General features: G+C 28.7%; 9 protein-coding genes across 9 annotated transcripts; 5 read left to right on the forward strand and 4 right to left on the reverse strand.

Moving 5' to 3' along the window:
- Positions 1 to 574: 574 nt before the first annotated feature.
- Positions 575 to 1,267, reverse strand: ATG33 (Atg33p; the record flags this gene model as incomplete). The annotated part of the gene is made up of 1 exon (XM_011275617.1): positions 575 to 1,267. One exon carries the CDS (start codon positions 1,265 to 1,267, stop codon positions 575 to 577), a length of 693 nt encoding a protein of 230 aa, XP_011273919.1.
- Positions 1,268 to 6,857: 5,590 nt separating this feature from the next.
- Positions 6,858 to 7,190, forward strand: BN7_3777 (thioredoxin family protein; the record flags this gene model as incomplete). Its single annotated transcript, XM_011275618.1, has 1 exon — positions 6,858 to 7,190. One exon carries the CDS (start codon positions 6,858 to 6,860, stop codon positions 7,188 to 7,190), a length of 333 nt encoding a protein of 110 aa, XP_011273920.1.
- Positions 7,191 to 8,539: 1,349 nt separating this feature from the next.
- Positions 8,540 to 8,902, forward strand: BN7_3778 (thioredoxin family protein; the record flags this gene model as incomplete). The annotated part of the gene is made up of 1 exon (XM_011275619.1): positions 8,540 to 8,902. One exon carries the CDS (start codon positions 8,540 to 8,542, stop codon positions 8,900 to 8,902), a length of 363 nt encoding a protein of 120 aa, XP_011273921.1.
- A 1,065-nt stretch (positions 8,903 to 9,967) lies between these two features.
- On the forward strand, positions 9,968 to 10,405 carry BN7_3779 (Thioredoxin H-type; the record flags this gene model as incomplete). Its single annotated transcript, XM_011275620.1, has 1 exon — positions 9,968 to 10,405. One exon carries the CDS (start codon positions 9,968 to 9,970, stop codon positions 10,403 to 10,405), a length of 438 nt encoding a protein of 145 aa, XP_011273922.1.
- A 460-nt stretch (positions 10,406 to 10,865) lies between these two features.
- SAD1 (mRNA splicing protein SAD1) lies at positions 10,866 to 12,167 on the forward strand (the record flags this gene model as incomplete). The annotated part of the gene is made up of 1 exon (XM_011275621.1): positions 10,866 to 12,167. One exon carries the CDS (start codon positions 10,866 to 10,868, stop codon positions 12,165 to 12,167), a length of 1,302 nt encoding a protein of 433 aa, XP_011273923.1.
- Positions 12,168 to 12,230: 63 nt separating this feature from the next.
- RPN11 (proteasome regulatory particle lid subunit RPN11) lies at positions 12,231 to 13,163 on the reverse strand (the record flags this gene model as incomplete). Its single annotated transcript, XM_011275622.1, has 1 exon — positions 12,231 to 13,163. One exon carries the CDS (start codon positions 13,161 to 13,163, stop codon positions 12,231 to 12,233), a length of 933 nt encoding a protein of 310 aa, XP_011273924.1.
- A 2,746-nt stretch (positions 13,164 to 15,909) lies between these two features.
- Positions 15,910 to 16,929, forward strand: BN7_3782 (Zn(II)2Cys6 transcription factor domain-containing protein; the record flags this gene model as incomplete). Its single annotated transcript, XM_011275623.1, has 1 exon — positions 15,910 to 16,929. The coding sequence occupies one exon, from the start codon at positions 15,910 to 15,912 to the stop codon at positions 16,927 to 16,929; it is 1,020 nt and encodes a 339-aa protein (XP_011273925.1).
- Positions 16,930 to 18,125: 1,196 nt separating this feature from the next.
- MTE1 (Mte1p) lies at positions 18,126 to 19,508 on the reverse strand (the record flags this gene model as incomplete). Its single annotated transcript, XM_011275624.1, has 1 exon — positions 18,126 to 19,508. The coding sequence occupies one exon, from the start codon at positions 19,506 to 19,508 to the stop codon at positions 18,126 to 18,128; it is 1,383 nt and encodes a 460-aa protein (XP_011273926.1).
- A 290-nt stretch (positions 19,509 to 19,798) lies between these two features.
- Positions 19,799 to 20,922, reverse strand: TAL1 (sedoheptulose-7-phosphate:D-glyceraldehyde-3-phosphate transaldolase TAL1; the record flags this gene model as incomplete). Its single annotated transcript, XM_011275625.1, has 2 exons — positions 19,799 to 20,703; positions 20,850 to 20,922. The coding sequence occupies 2 exons, from the start codon at positions 20,920 to 20,922 to the stop codon at positions 19,799 to 19,801; spliced, it is 978 nt and encodes a 325-aa protein (XP_011273927.1).
- Positions 20,923 to 21,012: the final 90 nt, after the last annotated feature.

Here is a 21,012-nt window from a genome sequence, read left to right on the forward strand (position 1 = left end):
ATGAATTGTAAAGTGGCGATTTTTGTTTATTTATTAGATTTCTGAAACCCGCAATCTAAAAATTGAATTTCCTTATCATTGCAAAAGAAATTGCCAGCAGATTCCAGAATGTTCCGGGGGTGACTAATAATCTGTAGGCGGGGGTTAGGCAGAGTCTCTGTCTAGGTCATTAACCGCCGTCTGCCTAGAGCCCTGTGTGCCTTCCTTCTACTCCGGTTTTGTTCCGTGTGAATGACGTGCTTTGTTATCAAATGATCAACAATTCTGATAAGAGTCATTGAAAGAATTGGGCCATTTAGTCACAATATTGGTGATATTATTAGTTGATTATTGGTGATATTAGTTGATATTAGTTGATTGATGGTTATTACTAGTAATATTATTAGTTACATTATTATATTATATTGTATTGTATTGTTATGTTACCATGTTATTGTTCTACGCCTTGTACTGCCCACATCCATTTCTAGATCTAATACATACATAAACAAAACAATGTATTAAACTATATATAGAAACCCAAGAATATTATATAAATAAACAACAACAACAACAACAACAACAACTTAGTTATTCAATAATCTCCATAAATACCAATACTTGAAATAACAAATCCTAAAACTGATACACCACTAATAAATTTATTAATAAAATTCAATTTATTTAATAAATTTAATATTGTGGTTTTATTTAAATGAATTTCAACTTCTTTTGAAATTTCATCATCTTCATTTTGTCCCTCTGGTGTAATAGGTTCTTGATCTTGATCTTGTTCAGAAGTTGTACTTACAGAATCATCTCCAAGATCTTTATAAACTGAATTATCTAATTCACTTGTAATAACTTGTTTAACTTGTTTAACATTATCACCACTTATAGTATTACCTTGTTTAAATTTTTCAATTAATGAATCTAATTTTAAATAATTTGAAATTTCATTCTTACCTAAAATTCCAATTAAAATTGAACTTATTGGTAACACTAATGAAGCATAAATTAAATAAGGATGTTTACCACTAGAAGGTGAAGAATTATAACTTAAAGCAAATAATAATGAACTAATACCACCAAGACCACCAAGGACAATAGAATTCTTGACCAATATTTCATTAATTTTACCATTCCATTGTGCAAAATCAATTAAATTTGATTGTGATAAAACTTTAATTAAAATATCATAAGTTGATATATTTGATATTGAATAACCAGCAAAGATACCTAATGATGTGGTACCAATGATTTTAGTAACTGCTAAACAAGTACCCATTGTGATATATATTCGTTGAAATTGAACTATTAATGTGGTTGTTTTATTATTTATTGATTGTGGCAAAATGGCAATTATGGGTTGTTGATAATTTCTTATTATAAAAAAATTAGGGCTGCTATCAAAATTATGAAATTTCGCGAATTGGATATCAAAATGGATGAAAATTTAAAATTGTATTGAAATTTAGTACTAATACGTTTGTTTTTAATTTATTTGTATTGATATTCTGTCATATTTTTTCTTGGTTTTGTGCTGTTGAACATGATGTATTTTATAGCTCCCTGTCAAGCTGATTAACGGTATTCTTCTTCTTCAAATGTTTTGTTAATTTACTGTATCTGTTTTAATGACGTGGGTTAAGCTTATATTATAGATGTTTTTGTGCACCTTTGCATCTTTTAATGTTTTTGGGGAATTTAAATGGGCACTTACTGGACAAAAATAATCTATATATTGAAATATTCATTTATATAAATGACAAAAAGGTTGAACCATTGATATTTCGATGTCTACAATACCTTTTGAAATTTTTATAGATCTTTGAATATGATACTGAAAGATTTGATATATATATATAGTCCCGAAGCTAGACTTTAGATATATAATACAGAATCTTTTTAACGTTTTTCAAGCAAAAATACTTGATTTAAACAATTGTAGATGGTCAGATCTTTTGTGTAAATATTTGGATTTGGTTTTATACAATATGTTAATAATGCAAATTCGCGACTAGTGTAAATTTTTTAACTAGCAAAGTACTTTAACATTAATTCTTTAATTAGTGAAGATGTGATCACGCAAATAGCCTATCTTTAACCAGTACTCCTTCAATTGGAAATCTTGGGATGAAAATTTTTTTTGAGAGATATAATTCAGACAAATGATATTTTTACTAGTGATAATATGAAAATTTGATATATTTATTTATCAGCTCCATCCGGCGCTTTCTTTTGGCCAAATACAATCAACTAAACTCTATTGATCTTGTTATATTATATTTGAACTAATTAGACGAAGTCCATGACCAATTGGGCCTATTTTGGTATATTGATATATTGATATATTGATATTAAGTTTTAACTTGATCATATTTTGTTGGTAAAAATAAATTCAAATTCAATACATTTGATTCAATTACACTTCATCAATTTGATAGTTTTAGATATTTTAAAGATAGTATCAGACTAATTGAATACATGATGAAGTTTCTTTCTTTCCCATTAATTCAATCTAAGATATCAAAATGTAGAAATGTCTACATATATGACCAACTGGCAACAGCTAAAATGAAATCTCGCGAATAATCATCTAGCTTGTATGAAAAAAAAAAAACCCCATAAAAATATAAAATTTATAGACTCTTGATAAGCTGGAGGAATTTTATGATACATTAATATTTATGTGTGCCTTCTAATGCCAAAAGTGTCTCTCATCTTTGAAAAAACTGACTCTTTCAGAACAATTTTCTTCAATGCTTGTACTAGAATGCAGATATATTGGTCATTGACATTGACGTTTGCTGATAAAATTAGTTGTTAAAATTGACTGATGATGGTTATATTAACAATTCTAATGTTGTTTTTAATTTAAATACATTCATTTCTAGTTTTGAAGATATTAAATTGATTGTCAATCATCATCTATTATGGATTTCATATACGTTAAAAGGTTGAACCATTGAAATAATCATCAATGACCACAATACCTCTTGATTTCATTAATAGATTTGATTATGAATCTACTGAATTAGATTGGATGTTATATAGTTTTAAAGAAGGTCTTTATAGACATATAATAGAAATCTTTTTAATATTTTTTGAAAAATGGACAAAGTCGAGTTGTAGTACTACATTATTTTATTATAAATATTAAGCTCATATAAAATTGTGATTAATCTAGACTTATGAATCATGATATATATGTCGTAGGGCTTTAGCTTGATTTAATTTTGATTTATATAGTACAAATTCGCGATCTATATAAATTTCGAAAAATTTGCAAAATTTAAGGAACTTTCAATAATCTATGATCATAAGACCTAGTCCGTGAATCTTACCAGCTATACCCTCTCTCATATTGTGCATGCTGTCTGTTGTATGAAATAGAAATCTCTAACTGATCTGTCATGATAGTGGCAATATAATAGTATTTAATGGGTGCAGATCATGTTATGATCAATTGTTTCATTCTTGTTTGAATTCCTTGTCGATATTCAAATACTGGTTTAAAGTATAAATTTGATAATCTCTAGTATATTGATATATTGATAATTGATTGAATGATTATATGTTGATTATATATAATTCAAATTCATGAATACAATTGAAATACACTTTATCAATTTGATGGTTATAGATATTTTAAAGATAGTATCAAACTAATTGAATATATGATGAGTTTTGTCCTTTTGTTGAAGTTTTTTGAGCCTACATTCAAAATGTAGATCAATCATGATGTCCAATTGGTTTTATGTTTTATACATAATGTATTCAATTAACCTCCAAATTGTACCTACCAGTACTTAACATTCGACATATATTCGTAACAATCTAGTGAATCTAGAGTTTATCAACAAACACAGAGACAAATCCATTGTAACGTGCTTTGAAATTGAACTATTAATGTATTAGTTGTGGTTTTAATTGATTGTGGCAAAATGGCAATTATGGGTTGTTGATAATTTCTTATTAAGAAAAATTAGGGCTGCTATCAAAAATTATGAAATTTCGCGAATTGGATATCAAACGGATGAAAATTTAAAATTGTATTAGAATTTAGTACTAATACGTTTGTTTTTAATTTATTTGTATTGATATTCTGTCATATTTTTTCTTGGTTTTGTGCTGTTGAATATGATATATTTTATAACTCTCAGACAAACTGATTGATGGTATTCTTCTTCTTCAAATATGTTTTGTTAATTTACTATATCTGTTTTGATGTAGGTTAAGCTAAAATTTTAGATGTTTTGTGCACTTTTGCCTCTTTTAATGTTTTTGGGAGTTTTATCGGGCACCCATTGGATCAAAATAATCTATATGAAGTATTCATCTATAAATGACAATGAGGTTGAACCATTGATCATCAATGTCTACAATACCCTTTGAAATTTATAGATCTTTGAATATGATACTAAAAGATTTGATATATAGTTTTAAAGCTAGACTTTAGATATATATAATAAAGAATCTTTATTGTTTTTTGAATTGCTTAAAGAGCTGTAGAATTATATTCCAGCTTAAAATCATAATTAATATGATTGAATATTATATATAGATAAGTCTGTAGAGCTTGTTGATTGAGATTCAATTTTAAATAGTACAGATTCGCGATCTATCATATTGGATCTTTCTTAAAAATTTAAAAATTTCCTATACATGTTGAGTATACTACGTGTATCAAGGTAATATTGACAACACATTTTGATTATGTTTTTTTATTTTTTGGTTAAATTAGGATTGACATCTTTCAATTATGTTTTTTTTGAAGCTATCAGGTTTAGATCTTGGGCTAGCTTTTTAGCTTAATGGAATCTAAAATATCATAGATTTGGATCTTCCCAATGAAAAATCTTAATGCACTAATGCTTTTTGTTCTAGTTTTTATACTCTTAATTATGAAAAGATACTGAGTTTAATAATGTTTTGATATATTAGATTGAATGATCACATGTTGGTTATATATTTAATTTCAATACGTTTCAAATACACACATACACATCGTCAATTTGATAGTTTTAGATACTTTGAAGATAGTATCAGACTAATTGAATACATGATGAAGTTCCTGTTTTTTCCATTAATTGAATCTAAGATATTGAAATGTAGAAAGGTCTACATTGACCAACAGCTATTCACATCAGACATATTACTCAATATTGATAATTTCAATTATTAATGACTATAAGAACTTTCCAAAATGGATATATAGTATGTAATGGGTTATCTTTCATGAGACATAATTAATATTATATCCTACAATTATATATCTAGCTTGATACATCTAAAAATATCGTAGAACCCGTCCTGTTTTATACTTATAAATATTCATAGATATTTGATTACAACTGCAACTAGTTGTTGTTTGAGGATTTATGCCATTCATATAATGAAGTCAACTCTTTTGATATATACTACCAGTATGCATAAACCAAAAAAAGCTCAATATTCTTCAGTATTTGATATTTAATTTAATGATTTGTCCATGATTGTGACAAACATAAGGTAATATAAAAGGTATCTCATGAAACTTCGCGAGCTATAAATACGCGTATACGCGTGTATAAGAAATTTAACGCGCTTTTTTAATTTTTTTTTTTCATTGTCGACGTTCAACAATTTACTTTCCATATGACTTTAATTAAACTGTGAATTTATTTAAAAGCTGAAACATTTCGATGGCATGGGAGATAATTTCATTTGCAGAATGTCCGTGATGACAACTGAACATGGTAACCCCAGGAAAATCACAAGATAGTTCCAGGTTTTATGATAATTTGGGAACCCATATACCAATTTCTTCCAAATATTAGACAATTGTTAAATATAATCATCTGTTATGGTATTTATATACTAGCTAAAGGTTGAAACATCCAGAAATCCTAGTGTTTTTAGATGTCTACAATACCTTTTAAAATTAATAGATTAGATTGTGATACTAAAAGATTTGATGTTATATAGCTTTGAAGCTAGGCTTTTCATACTATAATAAAAAATCTTTAATTTTTTTTGGAAAGATTATTGTAGATGAGATCATTGAAGACTATAACTAGATTATGTGATAGTGTTTAGTGTAGATTTATATGCACGTAGTAGCTGTTAAATTGTGGTTGAACTCCATACCAGCATGCAAAACCGCGTTTTAGATCAGAAAATTGAAATTGTTTGTAAGATTCATGGCAACACCTAAACGTTCCCTGATACTAGTCCAGATAAAGTTAACAAATTTTATATCTCTATCACTGGTGATTGAGTGAGGAACTCCATGATGTTTTTTTACGCGTTCTAGTACTTATAACCACTGTTGTTGAATGATTGAATTTTGAATGTTATATACTGAATACTTTAGTGTTGCAAAAGGCTTTGTTCTGGACTGATTTGCAATTTTGATTTTGGATTTGATGATATTATATGAGTATATTGATTATATATAATTCAATTTCAATACATTTCAAATACACTTCATTATAATTTGATAGTTTTAGATATTAATTAAAGATAGTATCAAACTAATTGAATACAAGATGAAGTATTGTCTTTTTTTTGAACTTTTTTGAGCCTATATTCAAAATGTAGATCAACCATGATGTCCAATTGGTTTTATACATAATGTATTCAATTAACCTTCAAATTGCAACCCACCAGTTAACATTCGACATATATTCGAAACAATCTAGTGAATCTAGTATTTATCAAGAAACAGAGAGACAAATCCAATCGATCTCAACTGGTGTAATTCAATCACTATGATATCGCAGATCATTTGTTCAATTGCTAAAAAAGATCCCGTCGATAAGTTCAAGTTTTTTTACGCTTTACCACAATTCAATTGATTCAAAAGTTATACGACTCATACATACAATTCTACAATGGTCACTGCAATCACTTCAGCTAATCAATTCAATCAGGCTATCAACCAAGATAAACTAGTTATCGTTAACTTCTTCGCCACATGGTCTGGTCCATCAAACGTGTTTTCTTCAACCTTTGAAAAATTTGAAAGAGAATACACTAATGCTTTCGATGTTGAATTTCTTAAGTTAGATGCTGATGAATTAAATTCAATTGTTGATGAGCAAGGAATTAGAGGTTTCCCAACTGTTATTTTTTATAAAAATGGTTCAGTTGTTGATAAAGAAATTGGTGGTAATCCAAGAGCAGTCCAAGAAAAAATTAACACCCTTGCTGAGGAATACAATTAATTAACTGCAATATATAATTATAGTTGACATGATCAATACAGTGGTTTTTTTGATACTCTTCTGATGTTTTTCTTAGTACAATATCATTTGAGTTAACTCAAACGGTTCTTTCTTTAATTATGATTCATTATTTTAGAATGTCGAGGTAATTTGTCAGCTAGTCTTGACGTTGAAAAGGTTTAATAATCATATCTCTCAATAATTCATAAACAAATAACCAAATCTTGAACCATATTAAGAAGTTGCATTGATTGATATAAAATTGGTGACGTTGCTTGTATTATAATACAAATTCGCGATATCTATCTGAATTTCGAAAAATTTGCAAAAATTAAATTATAAAGGAACTTCCAATTTTCTTATATTTGATCCAGTGACAATTGTTACGAATTTCTACAATTTCACGTTTTGTGATAACGTTTTCTGATATGTTGTGCATTACATCAACTGCTGTGGTGTTGAAGTTACACATGCATTAAGTTTGAAACTGGCTGTTCAGCATATATTGGAAAGCTTGTCTGAATACAGTGCTTATGTCTTCAAAGTTACTGATATATTGAAATTTGATTAAATTATATTATCAATCTATACAAGCTGATCGTATATTATTCAATCACAATACAATACATTTCAAATACACTTTATCAATTTGATAGTTTTAGATATTTTAAAGATAGTATCAGACTAAATGAATACATGATGAAGTTATTGTTTTGTTATTCATGTTGATGCTTAAAATTATACTGAAATCTGTAGATCTATCTAGGCCCAGTACTAATGAGTTACTACATCAGGTATCATATATTTAATTTATTATATAATATAATATAGTACGTACAACCAAATAAACTATATATATATAGCTAATATAGAACTTTCTGTAATTTCGAATGGGTCGATATAAAATTCTGAATATGAATATATCGACGTAGCTGAGTGTATAATTATACCTTTTATAATAATGATGTTTTATAGATATCTCGATCCTAATTCCAATTATTGAACTAGTTGGCCGTCTTGTTCTAGTACTCGTCTTGGTTCTGATCGTTCATACTTGATCATCTAGCTGGTAATAATTTTCATTAATTTTTGCCTTTTAATACATGGATCAACAAACAAACTACAAACAAACAAACTACAAAAAAACAAAACCAATCAACCACGCTACCATGTACTACGTTTTCGATAATGATGATGTAATTCAATGTATTAATGTCGATCATTTGTTATGGTTTGCTCAAAAATGGATTTCGAATAAAACTAGTATATATAAGATCTCAAATCTAGTGTTAACGCATCACCCACCAATTTAACTGATTCAAAACTATATCACAAATTACACTTATACAATGGTCACAGAAATCACTTCAGCTGATCAATTCAATCAAGTTCTTACTCAAAGACAATTAGTTGTCGCTTACTTCTATGGTCAATGGACCGCTTCATGGAAAGTTTTGTCTGATGAATTAGAAAAATTTGAAAACCGTTTTACAGCTGAATGTCATGATATTGAATTTTTAAAATTAGATGTTGGTATTGATGAATTCGAGTCAGTTCTTCAAGAACAAGGAATTAGAGGTGTACCATCTATTTTCTTTTACGCAGATGGTGAACAGGTTGATAAAGCTAATAATGTTGTTGATCCAGAGTATATTGAAAAAAAAATTAGCAACTTTGTTAATGAATATAAATTTAATTATCAAAGTAATTAAATCAAAAAAATATATAAGATACATGTGATGAAAAATGCAGCCATATTCTATGATACTCTTTTGATATACAAATTTTGTGCACAACAAACATGGATCATGTTGTATTAACTTGTAGGTTGTAGTACTACCTAAGTTGTACGCTACAAAATTTTCGCGATCATTTGTATTTAATAGAAAATTTTAACGCGTTGAATTTTCCTAGTATTCGATCATATTTGACAAAGTACGATATTGATATTTTCTGTGATGTTGTGCATTGGATCATATATTGTGCTATTGGATTAAAGTCACACACTGGGCGTTTGCTCGTTTAACTCTCTTACTGAAGTATTGGAAGCATTGTATTGAATATTGAATACTCCTGAATATAATTTAGGACTAGCTGATCATAGCTCATCCTGTTATAACTAATTTATTATAATAATATATTATATTGAAGTTTGATCAATTACTCATGATGATATCAACGTATATATATAATATTATTGGATTCACTTTATTAATTTGATAGTTTTAGATATTTTAAAGATAGTATCAGACTAATTGAATACATGATGAATTATAAGTTTTGGTACGTTGTTAATTTGTAAATTCATGCGAGTCTTGAAACTATATTGGTATTGTATTACATGAATTGGCTATATGATATAACGGCCTATAACACAACTGTATATAATATATATTATATTAGGGATCAGGGTTTATATACATAGCGTATAACGTAGTAGCCTTCATACAGATTTTCCAAGTACGATATATACATGTCGATCCAGGTGTATAATTATATGAAGCGTACGGTATACCCCCTGACGCATAATTCATTTTATGACGTACATGCTATAATAATATATAGATTGACTATAGCACGAATCATGATCTCTTGTTCAATTATATGTCGATCATTTGTTACAGCCGGTTGCTAAAACATGAATAATATTTTCAATTAATATTAAAGAATATATAAACCAATTCAAATCCATTATAGTCTTATACATCAGTTGAATCGATAATTCAGAATCACTTATATCAGATATTACAGCTTACAGATACACAGCTTAAACTACAATGGCCGTTACTGTCATCACTTCAAAGGATCAATTCGATCAAATTGTTGACAATGAACAATCAAAAAAATTAATTGTCATTGGCTTCGTTAATGGGTCAAATGACTGCCAATTTTTCAGTACAGATGTTTTAGGTAAAGTTGCAAAATATTTCACAGAAGATGTCCGTACTACTAATCTTGAATTTTATCAAGTAAATATTCATGAAGGTGCAGATGGTGCTTCAATTGCTCGAGAACGAGGAGTTGATACAACACCAGTCTGTCATTTTTACAAGGAAGGTGAACTTATTGATGGAACTAGTGGTGCTATTGGCAATCCAATTAGTGAAACAATTTATAGGATTCATGAATTTCCTATTAGAGATAAAGCGAGACCAAATCATGATATTTACCAGCGGGCTCAACAATATTATGGACCAGGGACCGGGTACTATTAATAAAGTCGCTAAATTAAACTAGAGCTAAATTTAATTCCCTATATGTATTGAATATATATTGGAAATATATATATTGCTTAAATTTATATTATATCCCGTACGTCTACAGCTGCTGAACATCATATATACGCAATATTATGTTATGTATATTATCATGATATTCTGTTTTGATAATTGAGTATAGAGCTTGTAGTCTTCAAAGATAGACTTCATGAGCATGGTTATTGTAAGACTGGAACCTTAATCGATATTGAAATGATGTAGTCGATAATGACCTATCTCTAATATCTTTTTGAAGTTGTTGAAGTTGTTGTTGAACTCATATATGCAGCTTATATCTCGTTGGTGTTCGGATGTTTATTATCACTATACTAAAATTAACTTTTTGACATATAAACAATACCATCAAAATACCATAACAAAGATCAAGATCCCCCACCATCCCACCAAATATCATAATATGAGTGATTCAGAAGAACCAGTACCCAAAAGATCCAAACCTCAACTATCAGAAGATATTTATCTAGACACAATTGATCGAAAGAAATTAGATTTTGATTTTGAAAAAATTTGCAGTGTTTCATTAAATAATATAAATATTTATGGATGTCTTACATGTGGTAAATATTTTCAAGGTCGTTCACCCAATTCAGTGGCTTTTAATCATAGTATTTTGGAAAATCATCATGTTTTTATAAATTTTAATAATTTTAAAGTTTATATCTTACCGGAAAATTATGAAGTTAAGTCAAATTCATTAAATGATATTAAATATCAAATATTACCAAGTTATACACAGGAAGATTTGAAGAAATTTAATGATCCTGGGTTTAAAGCTAGGGACTTAAATGGGAATGAATACGTCCCTGGATATGTTGGATTAAATAATATGAAAAATAATGATTATTCAAATGTTATATTACAATCCATATCACATGTTTCTTTAATAAGAGATAAATTATTATTATCATCTTTGGATTCATATAAAGATGAATTAAATAAAAGATTTATAATCCTAGTTAAGAAACTATGGTCATCAAAATTATTTAAAAATCATATATCACCTCATGAATTATTACAATATATTTCTATATTATCAAATAAATCATTTGGTATTAATGAACAAAAAGATCCTAAGGATTTTTTGATTTGGTTTTTGAATACTTTGAATAAGACTTTTAAATCAGATAATGATTCAATATTAAGTAAGGCAATTCAAGGTAAGATCTTAATCCAAAATCAAAAACCAGGTTCAAAAGAGTTTAAAGATATAACAACAAAATTCTGGTTATTAAACCTTGAATTACCCACAGTACCATTCTTAAAAGATTCCAAAGGGATACAACAAATCCAACAAGTTAAATTATCAAAATTATTAGATGTTTATAAAACACAAGAAGAACAATTATTATCAAATGGAGAAATAAGGAAATATAAAATATTAAAATTACCAAAATTTTTAATCTTAAATTTTAATAGATTTAAAGATCAAAAATTAGATTTAAAATTATCATTAAAAGAACGAAATCAAACACTTGTTGAATTCCCCCTTGAAATGGAATTCTTGGGTTTCAAGTATAAATTAATTTCAAATGTTATTAATCAAGTGGAAACAAATCAAGATCATGATAAAAATCAATGGAAAGTTCAATTAAGACATCATGATAATTGGTTTGAAATTGAAGATTTATATGTCAAGACTAAAGAAAAGGAGTTTTTATTCTTGAGTGAAACTTATATTCAAATATGGGAACGTATATAAGAACTTACAATAATATATTTAATGTACAAAAGTTGTGTTGTATTAGTCGAGCTATGAAAACTCTTATTTAATTGCTATAGAATCAACACTTCCAGTCAAGACACCAACAACATTATCTTCTATTAAACCTTCAGCAGTCTCCAAAAGATGTTTCTTTGGATCTTGTTTACCAACATATCTTGTTTTTAATTGATCTTCATCCAAAGTTTTCTCTTCCTCGACTCTTTTAACATATTGTTCAGCAATTTTAACCATTTGATTTGTTAATTGAGTATTTTTATGTTCTTTTTCATGATAATCATTTAATACTAATCCTGATTGCCATTCTTGTTTATGTAAATTTAATAACATGTTAGTTTCTAATGGAGTTTTTTTATAATCAATATTCATTGAATAATAATGACGATTCAAACCATGAATTAAAGCTTGAATTGAAGGTTTATTTAAATGACCAACATTTGAAGTGGTTTGTCTTGGTTCCATACCTAACATCAGATTACTTGCATTAATTAATCTAAAAGCATCAATAACAACTTTACCTTTAACAGATTGTATAGGATCAATAACCACAGCAACAGCTCTTTGATTTAATTGTTCAAAACTTTGTTGAGTATTTATATCAACACTTGATAACCAACAACCAAACCCTGGATGAGAATGATACCAACCAACAACCATTTGATCTCTACCAGTTTGTCTTAACATATCCATCATTCTTGTTTGGAAAACATCATCAACAGCTTCAACAGAAACACCAGTACCAGATTGAGGCATAGCAAAAACATCAATGACATGGACAGTATAATCATCAACGAATTCACCAAGCATTAAACCCATAACTTCCATTGGAACACCAGCTCTACCATGTTTTAACATTTTTAATAAAGCTAATGAAGAAATATAAACAGTTTCTTTATTATCAACAACTGGACCATCTTGTGGTGGTGCGCCTCCAAGACCACCTGTTTGACCTAATAATCTCTGTAATCTTTGCATTGTGTATATATATGTGTATTGTGTTTCTTTGGATATCAATTGTTGTTGATATTGGTTTGCTTGTTAACTATGTGTTTTTGGTGGCAAGTTGATTTCGAATCTTTTGAACAAATTAGAGATTTTGGTTATGTCATGACTTACGTAATATTTTTTGTTTTTCTTTAAAAAACAGCGAATTTGTTTCTTTATGATTAAATTTTGAATTTAGTGCGATTTTATTGAAAGGATTTGAATTTTATATGGGTGAATGTTTTTGATGATTATGAGTTATATTTTATATTATATTGAATACGATGGTATGTCGATAATGCATGATGTTGATCTCTGGAGAGTTTACGAACAATGTTTTCGTACTCCTTGAACATCTAAACATCAGATAATAATTCTTAGACAATATTGATTGCATTATTATCGAATGAGGTTTATCATGAGTTTAATTTAATACTATGAAAACGGAATAATCAGGACTTATGGAGATTTATTACTAGAGTTTGTGGATCTTTTTAAGTCTAGATCTTTTGTTCAAAATATCAAAGTACGTTAGATATAAGTTATTTTCATGCATTTTATGTTGAAGTTAAGTTAAGTAAACTACTTATGATTAAACTAGATAACATTGACTATGACATATTCGTTATGAGGTTAAACTTTAAATTTAGGAAGATTAGGAAATTTTAATAGATTTAAACTTTGTGTCAGTGATATAGAATATGATGGAAGTTTCTATCTTGATGTATATGATAAAGTCATTAAGTGAAAATCATGGAGGTTATATGCATCAACTTATGAGATATTATTTGCAATTGTTTCTGTTTAATTCAATTAAAGGGATCTTCATTAAAGTATGGAATTAAATGGCTAAATGGGTCACAAATTATTTATTGCTTCCAAAGTCAATACTCTTGGTATACCAGATGAGACACATTCATTTATCAACATCGTACAATACTTTAGTGTTATAACATATTGTACCCAAATGTTAACCAAATAACATCCATAATACCTCAACATACCGGATATATTATCATTACAGATGGTTGCTGTTATTCTACCTAATTATTGATCAATCCTGATATAGCTCAACCTCAATTGTTTATTATCAGGTCATAATCATTGAAAAGGTGTCAAATTATTAATTAGATGCACCTAAAATCAAACCTATTGTTTAAATCGACTCATTTCTCATTTAAGTATATCGTATATACTTACAGTATGTACTATGGGGATTGAACTGAATCAAGATTATACTGTATAACCGATTAACCGTTAAGGATCTCAAAACTTTAGTTGTGGTACGTAAGAGTATTAGTATGGCATTCAAGTTCCGGTAGGGATAGATCTTTACTTTTGATGGATTGTTATAGAACATTTCATATAATTGTGTCAATACAATGTTCCAATAGGGTCCATCAATACAAGGGTGATAAATTGTAATAAGCTTATAGTACTTTTCAAATCTGGAGTTATGAACTAAATGAAGTAAGTACACCCTCAGGACTTGAACAATAGATTGACATTAAAACAAACCGTACTCCTTTCAAAACAACATAATTACCAACCTATAACCTGCACTTGAAGTTGAAGTATGTCTTGGCTATCTATATTAGAAGTTACTTATACACAACTTTTGGAGTGCCTTCAGTTGTTGTAGAAGTAGTAGATCTAGATTTTCTCATGTTATGGATTGTTTATAAAAAGCGCAATATCACGGTCAATTAACCGAGTCACTAATATAAACAAAGTGTCAACTTACAAGTCCACCCAACTCCATTTAAACAACCGGAAAGCCTTATAATATTGTACAAGGCATATTCAGATGTTATGGTGACAGGAACAGTAGAATCAGTGATATTTGATGCGGTGTTGAATGGTTTAAGTGTGTAAAGTATCCGATCTTGTTGATAATCGTATCATGTTGATATTAAGCTAGTATATTGTGAGACATATATAGTTAACCTTTAATCAATTACACTGGAGAAACTTAAAACTTATAGGCCTCAAAATTCAAGGCTGCCGGATATTAAATTTTGTTGATTCAATATTAGCTCAGTGATCAGTTTACATAGAATTTTGATAGTTGTGTTAAATATCTCTAATCGGCCCGTATATACAAAACCAGCAGTAACGTAGAAAATAACCTCCACATACAATCACAGAGAACTAGAATTATAACCAGCAGTAATATACAATACTCAATGATCAGAATCCGATGGATTCAATCAAATTAGTCAGTGGAAGCCATATATTACTATGATGAGTAACGGATTATGAACAAGATCCGTGATACAATAATAGTATAACCGGCCGAACACTTTGAACCAGATTCTCCTATTACAACCATCTTTAACTCTCATAACTCATAACCACAGCTAAACCTCTTTCAATGGAATTAACTCATCAATCCATCTTTTCATTCCTTGGAATCTCCCTTCCCATTTCATTTGTCAAAGAGGCATTTATTTAATAAAACGCGGACAATACATTAACCGCATCGCGCACTTTAAACCCATAAATTGTTCATAAATGCTAGAAAAGAATTTTTGAAAGATGTGCATATTAGATTAAAGTTTGGTTATGAACTCATAATATATACAAGGTTGCATTTGGTTGCATTTGGTGCTTGATGAAGAGGTACAATAACGGTTTTTTCAATATAAATACAATTGATATCCCAGGTTTGTAATTACTAAAATGTCGTTCAAAGAATGTTTTGGTTATTTAAACACACACATAGATTCAATTAGTCATGGTTAATCAAGTACATTCCCCTGATAATAAACAACACAAGAAAAGAGTTAGTAAAGCTTGTGATTGTTGTCGGAAATCTAAAACTAAATGTGATGGTCAAAGACCTTGTACAAGATGTTTACAAGATAATAAGATTTGTACATATATGACAAATAAAAAGAAAATTGATAAGACTTATAGTTCAACTTATGTTGATTTATTAGAAACTAGAGTTTCAATTTTAATTCAATCAATGACTCAATTATTACAAAAGGCTAAATCTCCAATGGAAATTTCTCAATTTATTAATAATTCAAATCTTTATAATGATGATGATGAAATTGATATGAATAAAGTTATTTGTTCATTATTATCAACTGAAAAACTTAAAAACCTTTCACAATCAAATCATGATTATACAATTGATGAAATTACAAATGTTCAACCTCAAATTTCAACTCAAAGTAATGATAATTCTGATTCTTCAAATTCAAATACACCAATAACACAAAATATTCCAATTTCTAAAAAACATCATCATTCAGTTCAAAAAGATCAAGAAATTTCTCATATTCATAAACCTCATCGTCAGAATTCTCATACCCATTCACACTCATATTCACATTCACATTCAACTACAAGACATCATTATAAATCACCAACATCTTCATCATTTGATTTATCAAACCAATCAAATATAAACTCATTATTATATAATGATACAACACCATCAATAAGTCTAAACACAGATTTAACAAATTCAGATGATAATCATTCAATAACTTCATCAATAATGTCACCAAATTATTCAATAAATGAAAATTTTGATCCTTTATCAAATTTACAAATTCAAGATTCTCAACCAGCTTCAATATTTGAAAATGGAACAACAAGTACAAATTTTAATTTAAATGAAAAATTAATTGATGGACCTGTTTTAGATAATAATTATGGGTTTAATTGGGATCAATTTGAATTGAATAATAAAGTTAAAGATGAATTTCAATTGATTCCAGAGTTTAATAGTGTTACTTTTTAATCGGTTCAATATTCTAATGCTAGAACTATTAGATTTACAAATAGATGTTATACTAGAGATGATGAAATGAAATGATGTTCATGAATGGTGTGCTTTTTTTATGATTTAATGACTTAACTTATTTCCTAACTTATATATTCAATTTTTAACTGAAGAAAGAGATTGATTCTCTTATTTACTTATACTTTTTATACAGATCTATATATTAATGAACTATGACTAATTTTATAAATGATATGTGATACAATAATTAGACAAAATATGTACAAAAGGTTTGTATCTAAATTTCAAAGAGAGGTACTAAATAGAGTGACGTTTAACGTATCCAGTATAAAAATATACGTATATACGTTTAGCAAGAGTACTAAATGTCAAATTCGTTATCTATAGCAAGCAACCAGCTACTTGTCTATAACCTGATACCAACAACAAAATCAATAAACCATGATATCTTGTCAATAACTTCTTTCAAATGACAAATACATGTATATCTAATTTCTGCTAAAATTACCCGTATGAGTAATATGTAACCGTTAAATTTCTATTTAGTTTCTCATCGGTTATACAGTAAAAAGTCGGCCGATTATACGCTAAGTAGCAATATGAGATTTCGGGCTTCGGATTTCATTAATAAACAAAATTTATAGCTTCATGAATAATTTATAAGCTAAGTAGCTAGATCTTTATAGGGTCAATCGAAATATACGTGTAGGGTCACGGATCGTTATTTGATTACAGTATTATGAGGTTTTGTAATATGTTGGATATTTGGTTATACCTTGTGACCCCCACAAGTCATTAACATGATAGTAGTAGATATGGATTAACATCTATGAGTTGTACTACTTTGCTGATAAGTTCCAGTGAATACTGATCTGAATGCTGATTTATACTCATTATTGCTCTGGAAGCTATTGACCTAATATATGGAGTTGATATTCATGATTTGGGACGAAATGCAGCTTTGGAACTTTAGTTCTCGGGACATGATTCATGAACTAATGGGAACCTAATAATGACCCTTCCACTTCCAGGTACTCTCCATGGGGGTATCCCAATAAGGTTATGCGTGGAGGTAGATTTCTTCTAGAATCTTCATACATCACTCTTTGTATCACTTCTACTAGGACCAGGTATTCCATTTATAAAAAACTTTCATCTATTTAATGATCTCTTGTATTTCGAATAATATAAAGCTAATTATTACCAGTAACTTCACTTACTTTAACTCTTAACCCATCATTAGGTCTATTCTTAAAATCATAAGTCTCAGTTTGTGTAATTTTATCAGTTCTTAACCCAAAAGAATCTTTATTTTTTATACTTTGTGATTGGGATTGTGATTGTGATTCAATTTCATCAAATTCAGAATCTTGTGATTCAATACTCAATTTTTTGATTTTGTTTTGTTGTATTATAGATTTAGGAGTAGTTGGATGAATTGAATGATTTGAAATATCTGATAAGGGTATTTTAGGTTTAGATATTTTGATAGTTTCTCTTTTAGATCTATTTGAACTTATCCTTTTAATAGGTTTTTGAATTGGTGTATTATCTGGACTTGGGATTAATGAATTTAATGAATTTTGAATTTTTGTATTTGATCTAGTTAATGATTCATCGTCCCATTTGATTTCACCATTTTGGAAATTTAATTGAGTAGATGGTACTTCTAATTGTGGAGCTATCACTTCTGATGAAGATTGATCTTCTTGGGATACCGGTCCTGAATTTGATTCACTTTTCCTTGATTTTTGTTTATGACTTGTTGTTTTTGATGGTGTTGTAGACCTTTTTGGTCCTAATAAGAAGAATTTATCTGATGGGATTAATGATGGTGAGTCTAAATCATCAAATTCATCTTCAAAATCTAATGCATGTTTTGTAGTTGTCTTGGTAGTTGGTGTTTCTAATAATGTTGGTTCTTTGGTAATTGGAATGGTTGATTTAGATTGAGGTTGAGGTTTGGGTATTGGATTTGATCTTGGTGTAATTTTCTTTCTTTCTCTAGATCTCAAAAGAAAATTTGAATCATGTTGAATATGATCGACTTCTTGTGGTGTTTTTCTTATAACGGGAGTCATTTGCCTTGTTGTCTGTTTTATTGGAGCTACTTCATCACCAACATTCAACTGTGATTTCCTTTGACTTAACTTTGAAGGTGTTCTATTTTTACTCAAACCAACTCTTCTCCTTTCTAAAAGCAATGAAGGACTATTATTTCGATCTTTTAAAGGTGTAATTTTTCTTGAAGTTTCTTTAATCTCTATAGTTTTTGTTTTATTTTCCTTTTTGAAAACATTTGAAATATCTCTTGAAGTTTCAAAAACCATTTCTTCTATCATAACAAGGACACTTCCTAGTTTAAATTCTGACCCCCATGTATCCATTTGAAGCATTTTATCATTTTGTAAAAATTGTGAAGTTACCAATATTGAATCTTCATTGAATACTTGAACTTTGTTATTAAATTTGAAAAACTTGAGTTTCCCATCGTTCCATTTCTTGATCTTTTGGACAATATTGAAAGTGTACATTATGGTGTACTCCTGCACTTCAGAAATGATCTCTTGTGACATGGTTTTCAAGTAGTTGTTCTCAGTCTTTAACTCTATGTCGATGTTATGATTTGTTAGTGTTATGTTTTTGTTTATATAAACGAATACGCGATCGCGATTGAAAAAAAAATAAGCGTGTAACATCAAGAATCGAGATATCAAAATTCAACAATAAGAGATTACAGAATATGGAATATTAAATTTCTACAGCTCATTTTTCATAACATGTCATAATATTAAGCATAACAAAACTATATATTAAAAAAGAGATATCAAATTATCAAAAAGAATTACTGAATCAATCAGTAAACTTAAGCCAAAACTTTTTCTTCCAAAACTTTTGATAAAGTAACAGCATCTTCAGCGAATTTTCTGATACCTTCAGATAATTTTTCAGTAGCCATAGCATCTTCATTTAATAAGAATCTGAAAGTAGCTTCATCATCAACATATGAAACTTTTTCTTCATCAACGTTTTGAGCATCTTTAGCATCTAAAACTTTTGGAAGAGCAGAATCAGAGTTGATTAATTCTTCTAATAATTTTGGAGCAATGGTTAAGAAATCAACACCAGCTAAAGCTCTGATTTCATCAGTGTTTCTGAATGAAGCTCCCATAACAATGGTTTTGTAACCGAATTTTTTGTAGTAGTTGAAAATTCTTTTAACAGAGATAACACCTGGATCGGTTTCACCAGTGTAAGTTTCACCAGTTTTAGCTTTGTACCAATCTAAGATTCTACCAACGAATGGTGAAATCAAAGTGATGTTAGCTTCAGCACAAGCAACAGCTTGAACGAAAGAGAATAATAAAGTCAAGTTGGTGTGGATTTGGTATTTTGATTCTAATTCTCTAGCAGCTTGGATACCTTCATAAGTTGAAGCAATTTTAATTAAAATTCTATCTTTGTCAATACCTTGTTCTTTGTATAATTCAATAATTTGTAAAGCTTTTTTGATGGTACCTTCTTTGTCAAAAGATAATCTAGCATCAACTTCAGTTGAAACTCTACCTGGAACAATTTTTAAAATTTCAGTACCAAATTCAACTAATAAACGATCTAAAGCAATTGAAACTTTTTCTTCAGTAGTTGAACCTTTTTCTTTACCGTAAGCAACAGCAACATCAATTAATTTAGCGTATTCAGCTTTTTTAGAAGCAGCTAAGATTAAAGATGGGTTGGTGGTAGCATCTTGTGGAGTATATTTGGCGATTGCTAATTCCAAATTGTTAGTAAATTGATTCAATAAATTCAATTGAATTCTATAATGCTTTGTTGATCCAATGTTTCCTACCCTAAGGGTGTTTTAGGGGCCAATTATCAGATCATCAAAGGCATATATGGGAAAACAATATACATACATTCGAATTCACCAGTGTCAGTGACGACGACGGTACCGGTGGCTTTCAATTGAGCTAATGAGTTTGAGGACATTGTGAATGAATTGATTATATTGATGAGGTTCTTTCCAAACAATTCAAAAGGAATCAAAAGAGATGAATCTCAACTTCTTATATATTCGCC

This window comes from Wickerhamomyces ciferrii, contig 00112 (assembly GCF_000313485.1).
Source record: "Wickerhamomyces ciferrii WGS project CAIF00000000 data, strain NRRL Y-1031 F-60-10, contig 00112, whole genome shotgun sequence".
Lineage (NCBI taxonomy): Eukaryota > Fungi > Ascomycota > Saccharomycetes > Phaffomycetales > Wickerhamomycetaceae > Hansenula > Hansenula ciferrii.